Below are 21,775 nucleotides of genomic sequence, written 5' to 3'. Positions count from 1 at the left end.
TGAAGAGAGGTCTATGAAAGTAGAGCACAGTAACACACCAGTATCATTAAACTAACAGCTAGATTCCAATCTTCTGTCAACTGATTTTCCCAGCAAGCTTATCTCTGTTCTGTCTCTGCTTCAAAAAATCATCAAAGTAATATAAAAGGAAAGCTAAATGTTCCCCTCTACCCTGTTTTGAACTGAACAGGGGGCATGTTCAGTTTGTATTCTCTGCTTATCTGCTCTTTTTCCTTGTTGTGGTATTACAAGAATAATAAGGTATTATAATTATTTAGCATTCCTCATCTGCAATTATCTTCAGGCTTTTTTTCTAGTCTGGTTATCATTTCATGCTGCATGCCTGATGTGGGGGTTGTACTAGTCACTGATCTTTTTAATCAGTTGTGAATCTTCATACTTTGTGATTGCTGCCCACCCCAAACTTACCAAACTACTGGCACCTAAGTTTGTGAAATTGAAAGTTTGGGGTTTTTTGATGAGAAGATCCACAGAGGAATTGACTGTTCCTTAGTTTACATTTTAATCTATCCTTGTTACTTGGCCTTATTAGCAGCTCTTTGACATCTTTGTGTTGTTTCGGGTGGTTTTGGTTAATTAAAGCTAGTGATGTGTAGAAAACACAGTTCTGTGTCTGTGACAGCAGCCTTTTTCACCTTACCATTTCCTTGTTTTCACCAGGGTTCTTCCTGTTTCTTTCTGTCAGTCTTACATGGAAACCAGGTACATGTGGTATGCTTATGCATTTTGTCATCATGGCTATGTGTATTAAGGAATTACAAGAGAGTCAAGTAGGATGGTTTGTGGCTGCTTTGGAGCAGAAGGGCATATATTGGTAAGAAGCAGTGGGAAGGAAAAGCAATGTGTTGCTATTTCATCAGAGTCCCTATACTGAAATGCAGAGAAGCACCGTGTAACCCCTGCAGAACAATGGCTTCAAACATAAAAGCTCAATCTGTGGTTCACAAACCTTGTTCCTGATGGCTGGGAGTACTGGCACAAAAGCATTGCCTTTTACGCTCCAGCTGCCTTTCTAAAAACAGTTAAATAATACTTTCAGAACAGGGCAGGAGCAGGGACAGTTCTGTGTTGCCCACTATTGGTAGTGTACTTCTGGTAAGTACTCAGCAAAATGTGTGCTCAACTTCTTATAGTCGCTGTAGGTAAAACAATCTTTCTCAGCAAATACACTCCATCTCTTCATGAGAATGTATTTTAAAGGTAATAGCTATTAGAAGAATGGAAATATTTGATATTCCAGAAGAAGCAGAAAAAGAGATCAAGAGTATCTTTGCAGAGTTCCCTTGCATCACTGGTTGGTAGAACTTAGATGGGTACCGGTGTGGTTGGATGATAACATTTCTTAATTAAGTGCAGAGATCAGATACAGAACAGAGTAACCTGAAACAAATTTTTAGTTTGGGTTTGCCCTGTTATTACTGTTCATGCCAGCATAAATCCATTGGTTCAGTCCAGAACAGTTCAGCTATCAGCAACGTGTTCCCAGTAAATGGTACTTCACAAATAGTATGTCCTACTGGGCTAATTAAATAATTATATGTCTTGCTGCCTTTTAAAGGCTACTGAAGGCTGTAAATTCAAGCACTTGGGAGTTAAATAATGCTAAAACCTGGTGTTGCCTGTTCAGTCTTGATTTGCCTTTCTTACATATGTGTATGCATCATGCTAGTTTTATGTGATAGTGGTAATTAATTGCAGGGTTGTGTTCCGAGAGGTTAACTGCTACAATGCTTAATTTTGAAACCAGATTTTGAAACCAAATTGGTTGTAATGTGACTGGAGTGCCACAATTAACTTTCTCTCCCGCCTTTGTCCAAACACTGTGGAGATGAGGGCTTGTTCAGGTGGTATAAGTTGCTTCGTTCATATTGGATCTGTTCAGTCATTAAATCCATGTTCAGCCTAAAGCACTAGAAGCTCTTTGTGCTCTAAAGAAAAGCAGTGTTTACAAAACCTTTGTTTTTTCCTTCTCTCATAGGAAAATGCATTAAAAAAGTAATAATCTTGAAACTGTCCTGAGCATTTAATTAACTAGGAACCTTAAAATATTAATGATAGGATTTGTTTCTGTAGGATACCAACTCATGTAAATGCTATCTGTTCTAGGGAGGTGCATTTGTTGCTTGTTATAGGTGGGGCTGCTGGATCTACCTATTATTAAAGTTGCTTAATAATTCCTACTGTAAAGACCTGTTTTCAGTTGTTTGTAACTCGGATTAATTTTAGCCATGCGGGCAAAATCTTTCCTGCTGAGTGTTCACATTTTTGGGGGGTAGAGAGAGGAATCGGATAAAAGCATAAAATTAATTTAACACCGTGTTTCCAAAAAGTTCTGCTGAAAAAAAAAACAACCCACAGGGTGAGGGAAAGTTAAGAGTTTAACTTCATATCCGGGCTGGCTCCCGGTTCCTCTGCTGCCCTGTTTGGTTTTGAGGTTTTTTAATACAATGCCATTATGCAAGTCTCCTGTTTGGCTTGCTCTTTCCGTCTTTTGGAGCGAACATTTGTGCTCATGACTGAAAACAAGCTTCTTTGGTTCCAACACAAGCAGCCACAGTCCAAGTGGCAGCGCGCTTCCTCGAGGGTGACCTCAGGGGTGACCCGACACTCTCGAGGAATGTCCATGCTGGCTCTGTGCTGAGGGTGCCCTCCCCAGCTGCCGCTAGCTGTGCCAAGCGGGGATGTGTGGCGTGACCAGAGCTGCTGTTCACTGCAGCTGAACCATGAACCATGTTCATGTTAGTGAATTTGGAGCTTAAATGACCAGGTTCTGACATCGCACTTTGTAAATTTGCCTTTGTTCTAATGCATTTTTTCCTTTTAGATCGAGTGAGTCAAGCAGGCTGTCTTGCCAGACCAGCAGGTCCCATCTCTGGCTGTGGAACTGTAAGCTGGAATGGTGGCATCTCAGGGACACAGGGCCTGGGCTCCAGGTCTGGGGCCAGAGGAGGCTTCCTGCCCTCCTGCTCTTCCCCTGGTCCAGCCACCTGACCCCCAGGCAGAGGCAGCAACAGTCCAGGTTAGGCACTCCACACCAGGTGAGGCACGTTTGTCCTTCTGCGCCTGCCCTCCCAGCCCTGGCCATGCCAAGGTGTTATTTTCTCTCTCGTGCTCAGCTCAGCAGCTCTGGTTGGTGATTGTGCAAGGCTGGAGGTGAGGCTTTTCTTTCTCCCTCCTTCCACAGGAAAGGAAGCATTTCTGATTCTGCCTTGGAGAATCAGAATGTATTTGTACTTGCAAGAAGCAGTGTTGGGGTGTATGGGCTGTGTGTATTCCTTGCAGCTGGGACTGCTTGCTTACTTCAATGAAGACCTTTACCTTCATTCTTCTGGAAAAGATGGTTTATTTTTGAAATGTGGCTCAATCTGTCTGCAAAAATATTTCAGAACTATGTATTTGTTGGCTGGATCATCTGTGAATGGCACTTTGGCTTTCAGTGCCACAATCCTGGTGCCACATAACCCAGAGTGTGATGACCTCTTACATTTGACTTAAGTTCTCTCACACTATCTTCACTAGAGACGACCTTTGAGCTTGCTGCTGATGCATGGGACTCCTAGAGCCTGCTGGTGTGCCTGGCTTGCCACCTGCAGCGCTGAGCCAGCAGGCAGTGCCTGGTGCCGGAAGGGGATGGAAAACGGGGTGTTTGCTTTGGGGGTGAGGGCAGAGGATGAAAGGCTTCAGCCACGGAAGGAAACCCTCTCCTTCTAACTGGCACCGTGGTTGATACCACTGCTCTGTTCCTACAGAAGCAATCGCTGTGATTGATTTTGGCGATTGCACGTATATACGTATGTGATATGTGTATGTATGTATACAGCTCTCACCCACCTTACCTGCAGCGTGCTCAGCCCAAGCCCCCCGCGGCAGCGCCGGCTCTGGGCAGCGGGCCGCCCTCCTCCCGCAGAGGTGCCGGTGCGGAGGGGCGCGGGGCTCCGCTGTCCCGCGGGGCGCTCCCCGGTGCCACCGCCGCTGTCACCTGCCGCGCCCGCGCCTGCGCGCTGCCCCGCCCCCGCTAGCCCCGGCGGCGCGGCCGCTGCGCGATGGGAGGAGGCGGCGGCGGCACCGGGCCCTGCTGCGCGCGGCACCGCGTGCTCCCGCGGGCGCGGAGGTGAGCGGCGGCGGGAGGGGCGCGGAGGGGATTGGGGGTGGTGGGGGTGCGGTGCGCGCGGGGCTCCTCCTGTCCGGGCTGGGGCTCCGCACTGCGGGGGGGGGGAACTGGGGGGCGCTGCCAGGGAGCGCGGCGGGGTCCCCGTCGCCTGCGCGGGTCTTTCTGCACCTTCCCGAGGCGGCGGAGCGCGCTCCTGGGAACCGCGTTCCCCCCCCCGGACCGCGGGGTCCGGTGTCCCCCGGCGCCGCTCCAGCCGCCCCTGTCAACGGGAGCCGCCGCCGCTCCGCTCCCACAGCGGGCGTGTCCCCAGCGGGGATCCCCGGCTCAGTCCGGCGGGGCAGCTGCTGCCGGCCTGAGCGCGACCCTCACCCCTGCCCCGCCGCCTCCCGCAACGGGGTCCCCGGCAGCTCCCGCCGCGGCGCAGCGAGCCCCATGGCGCCCCCTGCGGGCGGGGCGGGGCCCGGCCGCTGGGGCGGGGCGCTTGAGGGTGCCCGGGATCCGACGGCGGGCGGGATCCTGAGATGAGACGGCAGCGGGTGTACCCCGGGTCCGGCCGAGCTGCCCGCTGCCGCCGCGGCGCTTGAAGGGTCTGCTCTTGCACCCGGGCGCGCTGCCCCCCTGCCGTGCGCACCCCCGCCACACATCCGCTCCGGACGGAGAACAGGACGGTAAGGTGAGGGCTGTGCCCTGGCGTCTGCTTTCCTACGGCAGGGAAGGGGAAATGGCTGGAACCGAGCGCACTGACCAAACCCGCGCGGTGCCGAGGTGGCCTGGGAGCTTCTGCCCATGTGGCTCGTGTGGTAAGCCTGCCTGGGGTTCCCTTCCCAGCTTGGGACCTCGTGCCACATGAGGGATTTATTGGATGAATTAAGTGGTTAAGCACTGAACTGTAGCCTTAGCGCGAGTTGTGTGTTCTTTGTAACCCACATGTTTTGGCAAGGTGAGGGAGGTGGTGGTAGCAGTTTCTTTATCTGGAGTTTACCTTTTCTATATGGCTGCTGTTGAGACCCAGACATCCAAATGCTGTGGTTGGGCTTTAGTGTCAAAATCGGTGTTGTTCTCATGAGAATTTGGAGGGTGCCTGGTGCAGAAACGTGGGCAGCAGAGAACATAAGGTGTGAGTGAAAGGCAGTAATATCTTGCAGTATGAATTATGAAATGCCCTTCAGCGCAACGCATTGCGCGTTTCACCTGCTCATTTGGGTATGCAAATATAATGTACGTCCGTCTCGGTGGCAACAGCCCTTTTTGAAAGAAACAAATTATTTTAGAGCATTCGTCTTCTTACCAGGGGAGAAAGTTGTCCCCACCCTCTAACTTTGAAATGCATTTCCAAGTATGATTAGGTTGGCCAAGACAATGAATGAGACAAAGAAATAAGGTATTTCTTTCATGCCAAATACGGACACAATTAAAACGTGCAGTGAAGATGTTATTTTATGGCTCTTGCACTTCTTTGATTGTTTTGGATGATAAACATGCAATAATGAAGTGCAGTTGAGACATCTTAAGCGTTTGTTCTTTTTTTACCCTTTAATCCTTTGAAAAGTGAGGAGAGGCTCCTTAGGAGTTAAAATTTTCCTTGGCTTTTATTACGCATCCCATTCCCACCGTGTCTCATTAATCTGTAGTTCACAGTTGGAACAGTTGCTTTGCTCCCTACCTCCTCTTGCCGTACTTCCTGCTTGGAGGCACCTGCTGATACCAAGAAGCGGCCCAGTGCCTGTCCCGGCTGCCAGCTTCTCTCCTCTCCCACCCACGGTAATGGCGGGGGTGCTGGGAACATCTTGGAGCCGCTCCTCCAGCAGGCTGCAGGAGCAGGGAATTTTGACCGGTCTCTTGGTAACTGGAGCCTGCCGTCCTCTTACAAGCCAGTGATCTCTGTCACCTGCATCGTGCTTACCTGTCAGAAGACAAAGCTGAATGCGCAGCCTTTGCTGTGCCTTTTCTTTCATGCCTGCCTTCCAAATGCTGATTCTTCCCCTTTCCTGGTTCTGGGTGACGGTTACCTCATCCAAAGCAGTACAGGGCTCGTTGGCTTGAAAACAGTTTTTCCTGTTCTATCTATCTGTGTTTCTATCTTTACATCTTAGGCTGGGATGTTTTCTCCTCCTTGTGTTCTCCACTCCTTTCGCGAGGAGTGTCCCTTGTCTAACTCGGAAGCGCTCAGGTCTGAGATCAGTCATTTTCCACTCTTGTATGTTAGCACTGGGACTCTGATGATTCATCGTCTACAACTTTGTTCCACTAGGATTTGATCCCATTTTTCTTAAAGCATCTAAATTTATTGGAAGTTTCAAAATGAGGTTCTTGCACATTGCCCCGGGGGCATGGTCGGTCGCTCAGTCTGCCTCTTATTTTCCTTCTTTCTTGAAATCTGTGGGAACCCAAGTGGGAAAATAAGAACTGTTGAATGCTGCTTTGTGATGGTGGAAAACCAGCTAATGCATTTTTCATTTCTAAATAAGTGGTAGGGAGGGAAATCTTTTTTTCCTACTTGAATTTCTTTAAATTAATGCAGCACTTAATTGCTTTGAGTGGTTAATGTCTTTCCACCACCTTGCACCTGCTTTTTTATGCCTCTCTGCTTCTGTGATCATGAACCTGGGAGAAGAGGCATGAACATACAGAGCTCTGTAATAGCAGCTGGGTATTAATGCTGACTTAAATTGGAAACTCTCTGTCCCAATCCACTTGCTTTGTAGCTCTTCCCCTCTCATCCTGCCATTAAAATATTTTCCATCATTCCCATGACTTAAACCTCATACAGGTTTTTATGTATGTTTTCTGTTCTTGTGAACACTTTGGTAATGTGGGGTATGGTGTTAGAAAATCTGAGGCAGGAAAAAGGAGTTTGTTGCTGCCTATGCAAGCTTTTGAGGAGAAAAGATAACAGTGGATCATTTTGGTCGGTTTCCATTGACTTCAGTGAAGCTGTGAGTGGCTGAGTCCTTGCAGACTGCATTTGCCCTGGGGCTTGTTTCTGTGACTTGGGTCTGTTTGAGTACACCCTAATGATTGATCTCTGGCAAAAACAGTGAAGGTTTTTCATTACTATTGTACAATGTCAAATTGATCTGGGTTGCTATTAGCTCTGTGTGAACCCTGCCGAAGAGACAGACAACTAAATCAGTGCCAAATTTCTGATTTGATACTGCTCTTGTGCCAGTGCATTACTTCAGCTTCTTGTGTCGAGCTTTCCTGCGACTGGTTCTTGGTGAGGGGCTGCCAGTCTTTATCTAAATTTCCGTTGTGTGCTACCTTTGATCTTTATTTGTGAATTCCCTTGTTTGTTGGTTTTTTTGAGATAACTTACAAATTTCCATACAACTGCGGGATTCTTCATTTGAAACACCTTGACTTGTTTTCTAAGAGACTTAAAAAGTATACCTGTTCTAATAGATTAGTTTTACCAGGATTGTGGGGTTTGCTGAAGTCATCCTCTTACTTGAAGGTTTGCTGTCAGCAACAGCATCTTCATTTAGGAGGTGACAGTATAATAAAAATTTCTCAAAACTGTTTTGATTCCTGTCAAGCTGCTTCATGAGGTAATGTAGACCTAAAAGCTCTCCTAAACAGGGAAGTGTTTAGTGTAGGTTGCTGTTCTGTCAGCTTCTCTGTCCTTTCTCTCTCTTCCACTTATTGAACAGCTGTGTTAACCTAGATAATGAAGTAAATTATAAGGGGCTGCTTAAACTGTGGTCTTTCTTCTCTTACTGCATTTTGGGAGTTAATGTAACCAGACCAACAGTGGTAAAATGCAGGTACTGTAAGTTTATTCTCAGTGAACATGGAGAGTTTAGGGACTGCTCACTGGTTTTCCCTTATTGGCAGCTGTGTGAAAAATATGAAGGCAAAAAAAGCAGTACATTGGGCTGGATTGTTACATCATCAATATATTTATTGTTCATTATTTTGATGCAGCTTGGATTTAAGCCATGAATTAAACGAATTCAAACAGGGTCTGTGTGATCCAGTTAATCCAGTACCCTAGTTAGTACTTACATTTTCTAACTGTCTGTAATCAGTGTATGTAAAATTAAGAGTGAAATGATGTTTGGTTAATAATCTGAGATATATTCTCTTATAGAACTGAACTAAACTAAGATTAATACATGGTTTCGGTATCTACTCTGGGTAATATGAGAGGTATTCTTATTTTTAGTTGAGTTTTTGAAATCTAGGTACCCAAAGCTGGAATCTTAGTATGGCTAAATTTCATACAATTGCTCTGGCAAAGACTTTTGATTCACTGTATTTCCCGTGTGGATTAAACATTTGGTAACTATTATACCTTAATTTTAGCATCTTTTCAGCACAAGGGGTAATGTCTAGTCTCTCTGATCTGAGTTTCCTGTTGTGCTTTGTTGTAGGTTGCGAAGATGGTACAGTCCCCTCTTGCATTGCTGCTGCTGGCAGACTAGAGTTTGAGAGCGCGTGAGATCTGTTGCTGCTGTGCTCGCTATTCAATGTTTCAAACCGATCCAAGGAAGTAACACTCTCCTCTTTGGAGAGGCCATAAAATGCATGTTATGAATTGTCTCTCCTTGGTCAATGATAAAGAAAATGGGGCTATTCCAGTCGCAAAGGGATTAATGAACGAGGATACGACAACAGCACCTCAGCTTTCTCAGCCTGCAGCACTGCTGCCCCCTCCGCCATGTCCCCTCGCAGGGGCACCCGCAGCCCCTCCGCTCCCCCCGGGGATGCCACCACCACCACCTCCTCCTCCTCCACTGCCTGGGCCAAACATACCTCTGCCTCCACAGCTGATAAATGGACACGACAGCCATGGCAAAAAGAAACGGATGCGAAGCTTTTTCTGGAAAACCATCCCTGAGGAGCAAGTCCGTGGCAAAACCAATATCTGGACAATTGCTGCAAGACAGCAGTATCAGATTGACACAAAGACAATTGAGGAGCTTTTTGGGCAACAGGAAGAAACCAAGCCCCAGGACCTCCGCAGTCGCTCTTTAAAGTCTTCATTTAAAGAGACTAAAGAGGAGGTAAGAACCGAAGTCTAACCTCTCTTTTACATCATGCTGTAGGAACTGGTGTGAATTCTGACTTGCATCTGTCTCCTCTCTGTTGTGTTTCATCCATATAGCAAATGTGTGTTGATTTGAAGGAGAGGGGAACCTCTTTATTCTTAGTGGCACAGATTTGTTGTTGAAGGAGCTAACAGTGTTTTATTATTTTAACTTGGTAAGTGCTGTGATTTGATTAATATAAATAAGTGGAGGGAGCTAAAGGCATCTATCTGTATTTACTCATGTTGGATAACTCTTGAGTCTTCAGTGGAAGCATGGGTGTATTGTAACTTTTCAGCTCTTCCACCGTGTCTGTTGTGTGAACAAAATGTTCTGCATGCAAACATGAAGCAGGCAAGATGGAAGAGAATTATACTGCAAGGGTTAATGCTGTGTATACCCATGATGCCCTGGAGGTGTCAAGGAAGGGAAGTACCAGTGTGACAGCTTGGAAATAAAGCGTAATATAGTGGCTAAGGGAGTTTATTATTTAATTGAGATAATTTTAAAGTTTCAACTTTCATAAATGTTGCTTTCCTGCTAATGAAAACTTTATGTCATTTACCCTGCTTTTCTGAACACTAAAATAACCTTCCAGGAAGGTCTGAAGGTTGTTCCTGCTTTCTGTTCTGGTGGCAAGAAGGTCTGTACCAAGCACTTTAAGGTTCAAACACTTCCCAGTGAACTGATAAGTAGCTTGTCTGGTTCTTAGATCCTGGTTTATAGACATCCTCTTTGTGAAGCATGAATTGAATTGTCTCAAGTGATCATTCTGTGAAGTAATTGGAGGTTTGAAATGTAGATTTAATCACTGGTGTGTCTCTACATACATGTTAGCTTGTAAACAAAATACAGAGGGCACAGGGTTAAGACTTGTAATGATGCATTAGGTTTTACTAAGAAAATAGAAGCTTGAAGTTGGTGGTGTCTTGCAGGACCTTGCAGATGATGTCAAAGTAAGGTCGTCTGGGACTAGGCGAGAAACCAATGTACTGATAGTGCGCGTATTTGTACATGGACTAAAATAAGGGGTTTAAAACAGGTTTGTGTATTGCAGACTCTGAAACGCTGACATCGGGAAGGAGTAATTGGGGCCATCGTCAGAGGTAGTCATTAACCTCTGCGCTGTTTTCAGGCTGTGTTCATCTTCAAATCAGGATGGCAGTGAGTGGACTTCCTGTGTGGCATACAGATGTACACAACTCCAGCCTCATGTGTTTCCTTAGAAGCTCTCCCTTTCATGACTGGTGTGTGGTGAAGATCTACTTACAGTAAAAATGATGATCAGTTCATAAACTGAATGTGGCCTCTAGTACAGTAGCAGAGAAAACCCCATCCAGAACTCACGCATTTTCATGTGTAGCTTGGAAATCGGCATCCTAAGAGTGATGTTGGGAAATTAAAATTACAGGCCTGCAAAATAAGGGTTTCTCCAGGATTCAGTGCCTTGAAAGCAAAAACCTGCCTTGCTACAGGTTAATGTTTTTGTGTATCTGCCTGGAGCTGATACGGTGGCCCAGTGCATCCCAGTGCTTGATGCTTGTCCACGCTGGCTCACACAGGTCCGTAGCACATGGCAGCAGTGAGGCAGCAGGACTTCCCTCCAAGTTACGCTACTTAAGTAACAAAATGTGCGACTCCGTTGCTAAGCTGTACCAAGCATGCCACAGCAGTGTGTCAGACAGCGGTGAGCCATTTCTGGTGTGTGTTAATGGTCTTTGCAGCACTAGCTGCTTAGCAAGGAGGGAATGAGATAATCTGCAAGAGCTATGTGTTATTGGAAGTGCGGAAGCACAGATAAGCAACAGCTCACGTGCTTAATGTTACTACAGGCGTCATTCAGCAGGAGTACGGACATTTGAAGCAATGCTTGTGATTTCTGTCATCAGTGCTGTCAGCTGCCGCTCACTTGCTTTAAAGTATGATGGTTATCCTCAGCTCACGGTACCTACAGAGGCTGAAAGGAGTTTGAGGTGGGCTGAGGTACACAGCATCTGTGTGACCTTGTGGAGAGCGTGTCAGCATGGAGCTGAGGAAGCTGCAGTTCTGTTCCTGGCTGTGTCATTGCCCTGGCTTCCCCCTTGTCCAGGGGAAGCTGGACAAGAAACTTTGTGTGTCAGTATCTCTATTCCTTTTGTGTAAAACACAACTGACTTTAGAAAGTGCTTTGTGGTCTAGCGGTGAAAATTGTTCTTTGGGGTTTAAACAGTGGAATTGGTCTAGTTGGTGTGGTATGTTAACAACAGATTTTCAAGATAAATTCACGTGCATAAATTCAGATCAATCAAATGTGAAAAAAGCCAGCACATGTCTGGAAGTGTGTGGCTGGTGTGTCTGCTCTTTTGGCTCAGCAGGGCTGCTCTCGGTCCTGTGGCATAGCTTCAGTGGAAGTGGTGAGGAGTGACTCTTCAGCCAGTGTTGATGGCACTCCCCCAGAGACTGTGGTAGAGATGAGGGTTTAGGGATCTCCAGAGATCACTGTTGATGATGAAAAGCTGTTTCTACTGAACAGCTTTGGGAAAAGCTCTCACTTCATGTAGGAGCTTACAATACTCCATGTCCCTGTGATTTATACAGGGAATTTACATGCCCAGCTCAGGTTAGTGGCGTTAAACATCATAATTATAACAGAAGTCCCTTTGGAGACCTGAGTCAAGCTCCTACAGCAAATGCTTTCGTTTTTGTAAACAACCCCTCGCCAAACCCTTAGGAGATTAATTAACATGTTTCCTTGACTAAAGGCTCAATTTGCCCTATGGTTTCATCTAAGTTGAGCCTCTGAAAAATAAAGGCTCTAGAGTTAAGTTTATGCACTGATTTACTTTCCCCATCCTTTAGTGGTGTCACAGTATAGCACAACATGCTGCGCTTTACCCAGGTTATATCTGGCTTGGCAACAGAGTGAGCAGACCAACTTGTTGCCAGCCAAGGGAGCTGGTCTTGCTTTCTCCTTTGAACTGCTGCTCTTCTCCTGTCCCTCACCTCCCCCCAGTCTGAACGCTGGCTCTGGCAGACACTGGACCCTCTGTAAACAGATGTAAGTAGCTCAGCAGAATGCTGTTGGGGTGTTTTCTTTGTTTTCCATTGGAGTAGTTTTCTGGTGTTTTAGTGAGTTTTGATGGCTTGGGAAGGGGTACAGTGAATTCCAGAGCACTGTGCAAGGAAGAGAGAGGAAGATGGAAGGGGCAAAGCAGATGTCTGTTCAGTCCTCTCCTAGCTGTTCCCTCTCTCTTATTTTCCCTGTGCTGGCTCTGATGCTCATTGCATCTACTTGAGAGCTGATTAAACCTGTTAATCCAGCAAAGGACTAACACAGCAAAAAAACAATGAGATGAGTACCAATGTCTGCCTAAGGGAAAGAGCAGGCTAGGAATGTGACAACAGAGGATGACAGGGAGCAGAATGGCCCTGTAGTAAGCAGCCGTGTTCGTGCCGCCACGCTGTAGAAGTTCACTTTTCCTCAACCATTCCAGGCAGTGTGTGTGGCTCTGAGAATAGAGGCCAAAGTGGAACTCTGCAAGGAGGATGTAAGTGAAGTGGAAGCTGAAGCAAGAAGGTGTTCATAGCCTTCCTAACCTCCAGCACTGAGCCTGTGCCACCAGGCTGTTCTATGCTTGCTCTAATTTTTAAACTCTATCCCACCATGTGAAACTCCATTGTTCTTATCCAAAGAACACACATAATGTTTTGCTTTCACAAAGCTATCATCCACTCTGTCATGTTCTTGTTCCTCATTGACAATCTCATGGCAAGAAACTTCTATTACATTTTTGCAGTCACCACAAAGTCAATATTGATGTGGGGCTTTATGTGTCTCCCAGAACACTCCTTGATGTTTCATGTTGATTGCAAGTTTGTGTCAGAGTTCAGGAGCAGCTTTCCTTTTACTGTCATAACAACTTCACCCTGGTACTCTTGCTGAATTTCCCCATCACTTGATACATCTACAGCAGTGAATATTTCAGTGGTGGGTTAACACTGGTCCAGCTGATGCTGTTAGTGCCTCTCACAATCTGCGCCTGCTGCAGGTTTCAGAAATAGGCTGAGTTGAATACTGTGGTGATGGAAAGAAGATTCAGTGAGACTAGGGAAGTCTGTTCTCAATCTTTAATTACAGTCCAGTGTAATTTTCAAGTCAAGAAGTCCAAGGGTATTATTGGTGGGCAGCACTTTAAAGATCTCCTTGGGTGGCAAACAGAGATCTGGATCATGCTGTGGGGGCACCAGTGCTGAAAGTGTGCATGAATAGAACATAGGAGCAAGCTGAGCAGAATTTATAAGAAGGTGGGGTAATGTTTAAAGGGTAAAAAGCAACAGCTTGTTAGGAAGTCATGCAGACAGCTTTCTGCAAGGACAAAATCAAATGAAAGCTTGGTGGGGAAGCAGAGTAGACGTTATGAACAGATGTTAAGGCCAAGATGATGAATCTAATATGCAACTGAATGTGAGATGGAAGATACTGTATTTTTGTGCATGGAGCTGTAGTTACAGAGTATCTGCCAGGTTTCCCTTTTCTCCTCTTCATGCTCCTATCTAGAAACACCTTGAAGGTAGTTAAGTGATGACAGCTTTTTCAAACACTTCTGATAATCTTGAAGTGGAGGCCAAGCAGAGAGCGACCAAAAACCAAGCCACGTGTTTTGATTGTGTGCTTGAACAAGAAATTGGAGGGGAAAATAGAGTACAATCGTATACAGAGCAAGAAGTGTGTGTAAGGTCCTTGTACTTAAGAACAGCTATGACATTTTTGTGTTGTACTGATAAGGCAGCTGCAGCTGGATCTGTACCCATCTGTTGTTTTTCTGCAAGGGAAGATGTTAGAAAGATTCTCCAGTTTTGTGTGAGGTTGCGCTGTAAATCTGAGTTGTGCCATGGAAACCGAAGGCTTCCCCAGCTGATGACCGGTCTTACTGTAACAGTTGCTGTGCCTGAAAATAACATGTACAGAAGGTTGAATATGCTTTAAAAAAACCCAACTAACCAAAAGCCAACTCAAGAAGGCAAAGCTTACAGTGCAGGGAAATCAGAGAGTTAGGAGTGGCCAGAGCAATTGGAGACTGGAGCTGCAGTTTGAGAGGTCAGTGAGAGGTCCCTGCAGTAAAGCTTTTGAAAAAGATTAGATAGTGCAGGAGGAGAGAGGGTTGAACCTGTCCTATGTTAAGGGGCTTTTCCTTAATGATCTGTTGGGGGCCTCTCAACTCCTGAGATAACAGGAGAATAAACCACAATCTGTCCTCTTATCTTGGCTAAAACTGAAGGGCTTCAGGCTAGCAGTCATCTAATTACAACTAATATGCTGATAGATACATCCTGTGTTTCCAGTCTTTGCTGGTTTCAGAAGAGAGGAAATTCCAAAATTTCAGAAAACTCCTGAATTCGGTTCACTCTTTTCGGTAGCTGAGGAGGCTGTCTCCTGGGTGCATGTTGGGGATAGCACATTAATCACTGTCACCAGCTAACTGCAGACTAAGTCAATTCTGTGACAATGCTAACATTGCGTTTATATATGTATTTCTAATTTGTGTACTGTCACAAAGGTCAAGACACCTTTCCAGCTGCCAAAACCTCAAACATCATGAGTCCAACAGCGGTCTTGAACATCTGTGTGTACCAAGTTGGTTTATTGTAGTAGTCTAGCATTGTTAATGTGAAACAGTTCTCTTGTCCTTGTAAATCTCACGACTTTTGTAGCTGTTATCACCAAAAGAGCTGTGGTAAAATTGCAACCTTTAGGATGGGATTCACTGAAACAGGGCAGATGTCTCAGGTTTGAGCTTGTGTGCTGTTAAAGGAACAAAAGCTAGTATAAAAAGTATTAATTTTTTTCCCAAAATTAATTAGGGGAAAAAATAATGTTGCAGGGTTGTTGGTTTTTTTTGTCTCTTAACCTCCAGAATTGTACACTTAAGATACAGCAAATCAACTTTAACATATAATGTGTGGGGAGACTATTATTATTATGGGTTTCTGTTTGCAAGCAAGTGGATTTGAGCATTATCTGTCTCAGGTTTCGATTCAAGATCAACTTACCTTCCTGTGGATCAGTGTGGCTGTTAGTTTGTGTGTATGAAGTCAGTAGTGCATACTGACCTCTGCTTAGAACACCCATCCACATTTGTTACAAACCCTGTGAAGTAAGTGGCACTTGAAGTGTGGTGCTCACTAACCATTTGGCCTTCAAATGCAATACAGTGTATTAGTTGACAAGCAACATTTTGCAGATGCAGCATTATGAAATAAGCAAGAAGAATGTTTTTACTTTGTAATGAAATAAAACTTATCTTGATTCCTTCCTTCTGTAAATGTTGCTATGGTTTTTGTTCTTCACTTGGAAAAGGCTTTTGTGGGCGTGCTGTGTATTTCCCTGGTAAAAAATAGTTCTGTAATATGTGATTGTTGGTAAGAAGTGACTCTGTGTATTCATTTGGCCTGTGATTTGGTGGCAGCTGCAAACAATTATCTGTAACAATTTAAGAAATGATACCTGCTATTTTCTTAGGTACTGGTACATTAATCTCTCTTGCTTTCTCTCTCAGGTTTCCATTTTGGATGCAAAAAGAAGTATGAACATTGGGATATTTCTCAAACAGTTCAAAAAGTAAGATTTGTTTTTTCTATGCAGCTAGTGCAAGCTATGGATGTATAACATTATAGTAGTAGTTCTCATGTTCTCATTATAGATGTAGTTCTCATTAAATTATTGTATATTGTGCTCTGTTTCTTGTGGAGTTTATAGTTCTGTACAGGTTTGTCATAAGTAAGTTGTCATAATTTGTTTTCTGAGATGTTTAGTTTTGAGTGCTGTTAGGGCTTAGCACCAAACATTTACAGTTTGCTGCTTTTGACCAGTTGAAGTGAGCTTTCAGGTATAGTTCAGGGGAATCCTTATATCTCATGTAATACTGTGTGAGAGCTGCTTTTCACTGGCTTCCTTTTTTTATAAAGAATTAATAGAAAGGGGTGAGGTGGGGAATTCCTTTTTAAGAGCTAGCAGTTTCAGTGTTATCTTCATTCACTGATAATGTTGCCCTTCAGTAAAGGCATCACTGAAAGTGGTATTAGAACAGTGCTGCTGTGGACAGTGATACATAACCTCATTTCAGTTCCTGGCATGGGTTTTTGGTTCTTTTTAACTGTTCACCCTACAAGTGTTAGAAATGTGTATGCTTGATTGTTTTTTCAAGGTCTGCTGAATCCATCATTGAAGATATTTATCATGGAAGAAGTGAGCTCTATGATTCTGAACTGCTGCATGAATTTCTTAAATTATTACCAGAAGCAGAAGAGGTAAACAATGGTTTTACATGGAACTTGCATTTTGTAGAGTTCTACTACCTTGGATTCCCAAAGGCTTCCTGAGGCCAGGGATAGGAAACCACTGAGTGCAAGGGTTTCATCTTCATTCAATATGTGGTATTGAGGTCACAATCAAGTAGTTTCACTTACTTGTAAGGTGCTTCTTAATGAAAGTAGTGATAAAGGTATTCTCGTTTCCCCAATGTTCCTTACAATGTACCTTTTGTCCCATAAACATTTTAACAAGACCCGGAACCCTCCTGTGTGCAGATAACTCTGCTGGGGTGAGCTGGTGGTGTTGTCAGAGAGCTCAAAGTATATCCTAATGCAAATTAAGTTTTCCTTCTTGGCAACTGCCTCATGCTTTCCCATTGTGATGCCTGCAGATTGCATATTAGTAGTCCTATACTACTGTCTCTTCTCCCTTCTGGCTTGCTGTCTACTTGTTGATCTGGGATCTGCCCGCTCCTGTACCTGAGTTGTTGGGTTCCAACAGGAAGGACAGATTGCTCCACTGTGCAGCACCCATAGAATTTGCTAACATGGCTTAGTGTTCCAAACAAGACATGTTAGGAGGCACAGAATTACCTGCAGCACCTTCTGCAACGTCTCCATACTCACCATATGACCAACATGCAAGTGCTGCTTTCTCCCCTTCCAGCTCCAACCTTCAAGTCCATTCGCATGATTAAAGATGTGAAGCTTCATTGACTGACCTGGGAGCCCAGCTTAATGATGCAAAGTTCCTTGTCTGCTCACATACTTGCACTGACCCATTTGTATGTACTTGAGAGAAATGTGTACCACAAACTTGACAAAATTAGCATTAGAATTGCTTGAGCGCTTCACATCAAAGTGATGGTGGAAACCTAGGAAATTGCTAGTTAATGTCCACATACAGAGCAACCTCAACACAAATGCTTTACCACTTCAAGGTCGTACTGTCAAAGCACTCTGTTTCCTCTGTGCAGCTGCAAGCCTCAGATCCAGTCAACAGCAAAACATTTATCATGTTGCTGTCAAATATATAATCCTAAATCGGGCTACTTTTGCAGGGAATCCTGTAAAAGCAGTGTTGTGTTACTGTATTTGATTAATATACTTTTTGAGGTTGGGGAATATCAACAAGCTGAAATGTAATTAATAAAAAAAAAAAAGGTGACAGTTCTGGGAGCTCAAAACTGTTCCCCTTTATGTTTTTATTTGACTTTCAGTACATCTTCATCTATTTGAACAGAATCTATCTCCTTCCTCTGAAAGAGTCATACAGAGGAGAACAGTAAAAGGAAGTGGCTCCTAGTTAGCTTTGTGTAAATTCAGCAAACTAAACTAGAAGAAATATGTTTTTTCTTCTTTTCCTCTTTCTGGTTCAGATCTTGGTTGATATTTTACAAGTAGAAAATCTTTCCAATAGTGTACTTGTACGTGATATAGACAGAATTCAGCCAGAATGGGAATTGTTTAACTTCTTGGGAGCTTTCTCCTCAAAAGCTGGGGTGGAGGGGCAGGACAGGGAGAAGATGCTGAGTGTTAGGTACTGATGCTTCAGCAGGTATGGAAAATGCGTCAGTGCCTTCATGTCCTCCATGCTTCAAAGAATAAGAGGGTCCAATAACCCATTTACTGCTGTGGCTCCTAAGATTTTAGTTTAGTCAGGTAAAATGCTCGTTCTCTTTAGGAGCTTCAGCACTTTTGTTCATCTTTCTGAGCTTTTTTTTTTGCCTTAATGTATATTCATTGTTCTCCTTTCCTTTTTGCTAGTTTACTGTCTGCCTCCTAGTCTGAATACCTGTGTCCTGGAATAGTGATGCACCATTTGCCAAGGGGAAGCCACCAGAACTATACAGTCCCTCTCCACAGACAAATAATCCAAAATCACTAGAGATGTCAGATGAAGTGGTGTTATTTGTTCTGCTGTTACCTATTCTGTTTAATAGTCTCTAATGCCTTTGCGATGTGGAGATTGTGTCACGAGAGGTAACTGGCAAAGTGTCATCACATTGGCCTGTCCCCACAGAACATTGTACCTGTCCTCAGCAAGGGTTTAATGGGATTACCTGTAGATACTTCCTGTTTTCCTGAAGACCTGCATTGTTTTTGTAGGGGTTGAGAATTACTCTGAGCAGACTTGAGCAGTCAGATGCTAAAAGGTTAGTTGTTACTTAGTTACCAGGGCTAACTCTTGGTGTAACCGTGGGTGGGCTTCTGCAGTGTCTCTTTGTATTGCTCTTCTTTTCAGCAGCTGGGGTGTTTACAGTCACATTTCCCAATGGCATAGTTGTCTTGCAGGTTGGAATGACAGCCAAGTACCCCCTGCCAGGCATGGGCTCCACCCCAGTGTTTGGAGATGTCATCTACTTTCTCTTTTATACAACACCATAAATCCTTAGGCTGTGAAAGTTAAAGGATGGGAAGAGAGGAACACCATTCCTGGTCATAGCTTTAGAAAGGGCAACTGGGCCATCACATTTCTTCTTTCTTTACTGGCAACCTTTTCAGTTTATCTAGTGTGAATAAACACTGGCTTTATACTCCAGTGTTATCTTATCAAGGAGTGTGACACATAGTCACGTTACCTGAATGTGCCCCGGTCACCAGTTTGACGTGACACATTTTACATCATTTCAGCCTGTATTGTTTCAGGCTTCTGAAGGATGTTCCAGCATCTTTGAGATGGAACAGCTTTTTGACAGCAGAGGCTAAGTACCCAGGCTAACAAATAGGTGTAACGTCCGTTGTCTTTAAAACTACCTTTTTGCAGTACTGTAATGTGGCCACTTTATAGGCAGGAATAGGTCTCAGTGCTAGTAATTTTCTAGCTGTTTTCTATGAAGAACCCCAGCAGCTGTTAAAGCTGTTGGGATTTTTGTGTATAATTGGCAAATACTGGCTCTTTGGGTGTTTTTGCCGATGTGAATGAGACCATTATTGAAATACTGGCACCGCTGCAAAGTCTTTTGTTAACCGAAAACGTCTGAGTGTTTTTGAATGTTTCATTGGAGAAACGTGACAGGTTCCTGATTCTGGCAAACCTGGAGCTTGCTGCAGGGTCCCACTCAGTGTTCTGTTGAGGGCTGTGGGGGTGGCACCAGCCCAGCCGTGATACAGTGGTTAAAGAAAACAGACCAAGGAAAGGTATAAAAATTCTCCATACATTAATAAGTAAGATACGATCACTGCTTTAGTGTAAGCCTTGCTAGAAGTCCTGCTCTTTGTGCCTTACTGTGGTTGGCAGTTTTGTAAGAGGCAGAAAAGCCTCTTTGGAATCTCCTCTGCTTCATCTCTTTTGCAGCTCATGTGTTTTTTTTCCCAGGGAGCCTTTGTCTTTACTGAAGCAATGACCTTCTCTGCTATAGCACTTCTAAAAAGATTCCTAGCTGTTTCCTAATGATACCCTGCTAAAATGGCTGACAGCTGTCATTTACTGACATCCTGACCAAAGCAGACGAGAAGCTTTATTTTGCTTTTATGTGCCTGTCGTTGCACTCTTGAGCAGGCCCAGACCGGTAAAAGCTGAGAGAGTCCAGTGTTTAATGAGCTAGAATAGCTAGAATTTGTACTTTAAATACATACAGAGAGGAGCGTATCACACTGCTAATCAGCTCACCCACACACATGCACGCCCAGGTTATCAACACAATGTTTTAACTTCCTTTATAGTGTCTCATGCCTGTCCTTTGCTCATATACTCTGTTCTAAAACCCTAGTCATCTGTCACCTGCTTTACTGGAATTGTTTGTGTCTGTCAGCTCTACCTTTATCAAACCATGCTTTTGTAGTTAACTGCCCTCTCCTTTCCTTAGCCAGTGCTGTATGTGGCTGAGCATCTGTCTCAGCTTTCATCTCCTGCTTCCTTCTTCACCCCTTGGGTAGCTGCAGGTTTTTCTCCTTTCCTTCGTATCATTTGCTGATGGGGGTTTGCCACTGCCCAGGCATGTGCTCCACGGTGCCTCCCCACCTAATGTTCTAGCTGCTTTCCCACATGCTCTTGTAGTTGGATTCCATGGTGAAATCTTTTGGGATTTTGGTATTTTTTAACTCTTCTTCTTTAGTGTGAATTCTCCCTGAATGTTTGCAGTGGTGTGGAAGTAGTACAAAAACCAAACCAAACACCAAAACACTCTGATGTTTATTCCTCTGGACTACTGCACTTGGCTTTACTTATTAATTTATAATGTGGGGAATACTTGACTTAACCAGAATGCAGGGAAATACTTAGTTTCGAGCATATATAAGGATGAGTAGTGTAGGGATTTATACTCTTCAAAGATCCTCCGTAGGGGTACAACATACCTATTTGATGCCATAAAATAAAATCCCACTAGTTGTAAAAAAGTACTACTGGTAGCTCAAAAATAGCTGAGAACTGGAGTAACAGGAATGCAGTAGCTTTCCTGTCTGTGAGGAATAGCAAGATACTTGCAATAGGCATATCTACTCCAATTGTTCACAAACCAAATCAAAGATCTTCCCCTGTTTCATAAGTGTTTTTAAAATTAAGCAAATTACATATGTGAGAACCTTCTGTATCTAAAATCTGATTTAGTGTGCATGGGCATGCATGGACAGTGCCAGTGCGTATTCCATATACAAATATAATGAAAAATTAAACTAGTAGCTCTGTGCCCAATTCGAGTAATACAGAATGAAGCGTCTGATGTAATTACACTCTCTTGCATCTACACACTACACTGCTATATCTTGGTACGTGGCTGTGTACTGTTGTGGAGAAGATTTTGTTGTGCTTGAGGAGAGGAGGTCAAGGCCTTATTGTGATTTTAAAATAAAGCACAATTTTAGCTCTTTTTTTCTCAGAGTAATTATAAACCTGTCTACTCTATCTGTTAATGTGGTTAATCATGAGCATTGTTGTCAATCCCCATAGTTTCTGTGCAGTTCCTGGCTGCTTTTGGTATTTGAATTTGACCCCACTTCTAGGAGCCATCAGAGAATCTCAGTTCTCTTTGGGAAGACCTGGACAACTTAGTTGGCTGCTGAGGGATGAGGCCAATCCCACCAGCTTTTGATTAGCCTGTGTTGGAATGCATAGGGGCAGCCAGCCAAAATGTGTTTCAGTAATTCCTAGCTTTGAGGTTCAGAAGCAGTTTTAGTTTACAGGTAGTGTCAGTTAAGTCAAATAATTACTTTCTTTCGGCTTCATGATGAGATATCTGGTATTTTTCAATGATGAAGTCTGTAAGTAAGAAAGAGGGAACCAAAACAAATTGTTGTCCCAATTTTGTATTAGCTATTCCTCAGACCATTTAGTATTTTAAGGCCAAGTTAACAGACGGTTTTGTCTCCTGTGCCAAAAACA

The 21,775-nt window shown here is 44.1% G+C and overlaps 1 protein-coding gene across 3 annotated transcripts in view; it reads left to right on the top strand.

Annotated features, from left to right (window-relative positions):
• Positions 1-4,074: 4,074 nt before the first annotated feature.
• Positions 4,075-21,775, top strand: part of FHDC1 (FH2 domain containing 1) — a 36,160-nt gene continuing 18,459 nt past the window's right edge. The window contains exons 1-4 of one of the 3 annotated variants that reach the window (XM_034064745.1): positions 4,075-4,132; positions 8,506-9,138; positions 15,699-15,760; positions 16,347-16,449. In XM_034064745.1, coding sequence (XP_033920636.1) covers positions 8,656-9,138; positions 15,699-15,760; positions 16,347-16,449 — 648 coding nt within the window. In that variant the 5' untranslated portion in view covers positions 4,075-4,132; positions 8,506-8,655. Of the gene's footprint in view, positions 4,133-4,654; positions 4,806-8,505; positions 9,139-15,698; positions 15,761-16,346; positions 16,450-21,775 lie in introns of those variants that run through there. The other 2 variants (XM_005148946.3, XM_031048785.2) reach the window with 2 other exon arrangements.

This window comes from Melopsittacus undulatus, chromosome 7 (genome assembly GCF_012275295.1).
Source record: "Melopsittacus undulatus isolate bMelUnd1 chromosome 7, bMelUnd1.mat.Z, whole genome shotgun sequence".
Classification (NCBI taxonomy): Eukaryota; Metazoa; Chordata; class Aves; order Psittaciformes; family Psittaculidae; genus Melopsittacus; species Melopsittacus undulatus.
The sequence above is the reverse complement of the archived record's forward strand: the minus strand, read 5'-3'. Positions and strand labels throughout refer to the sequence as shown.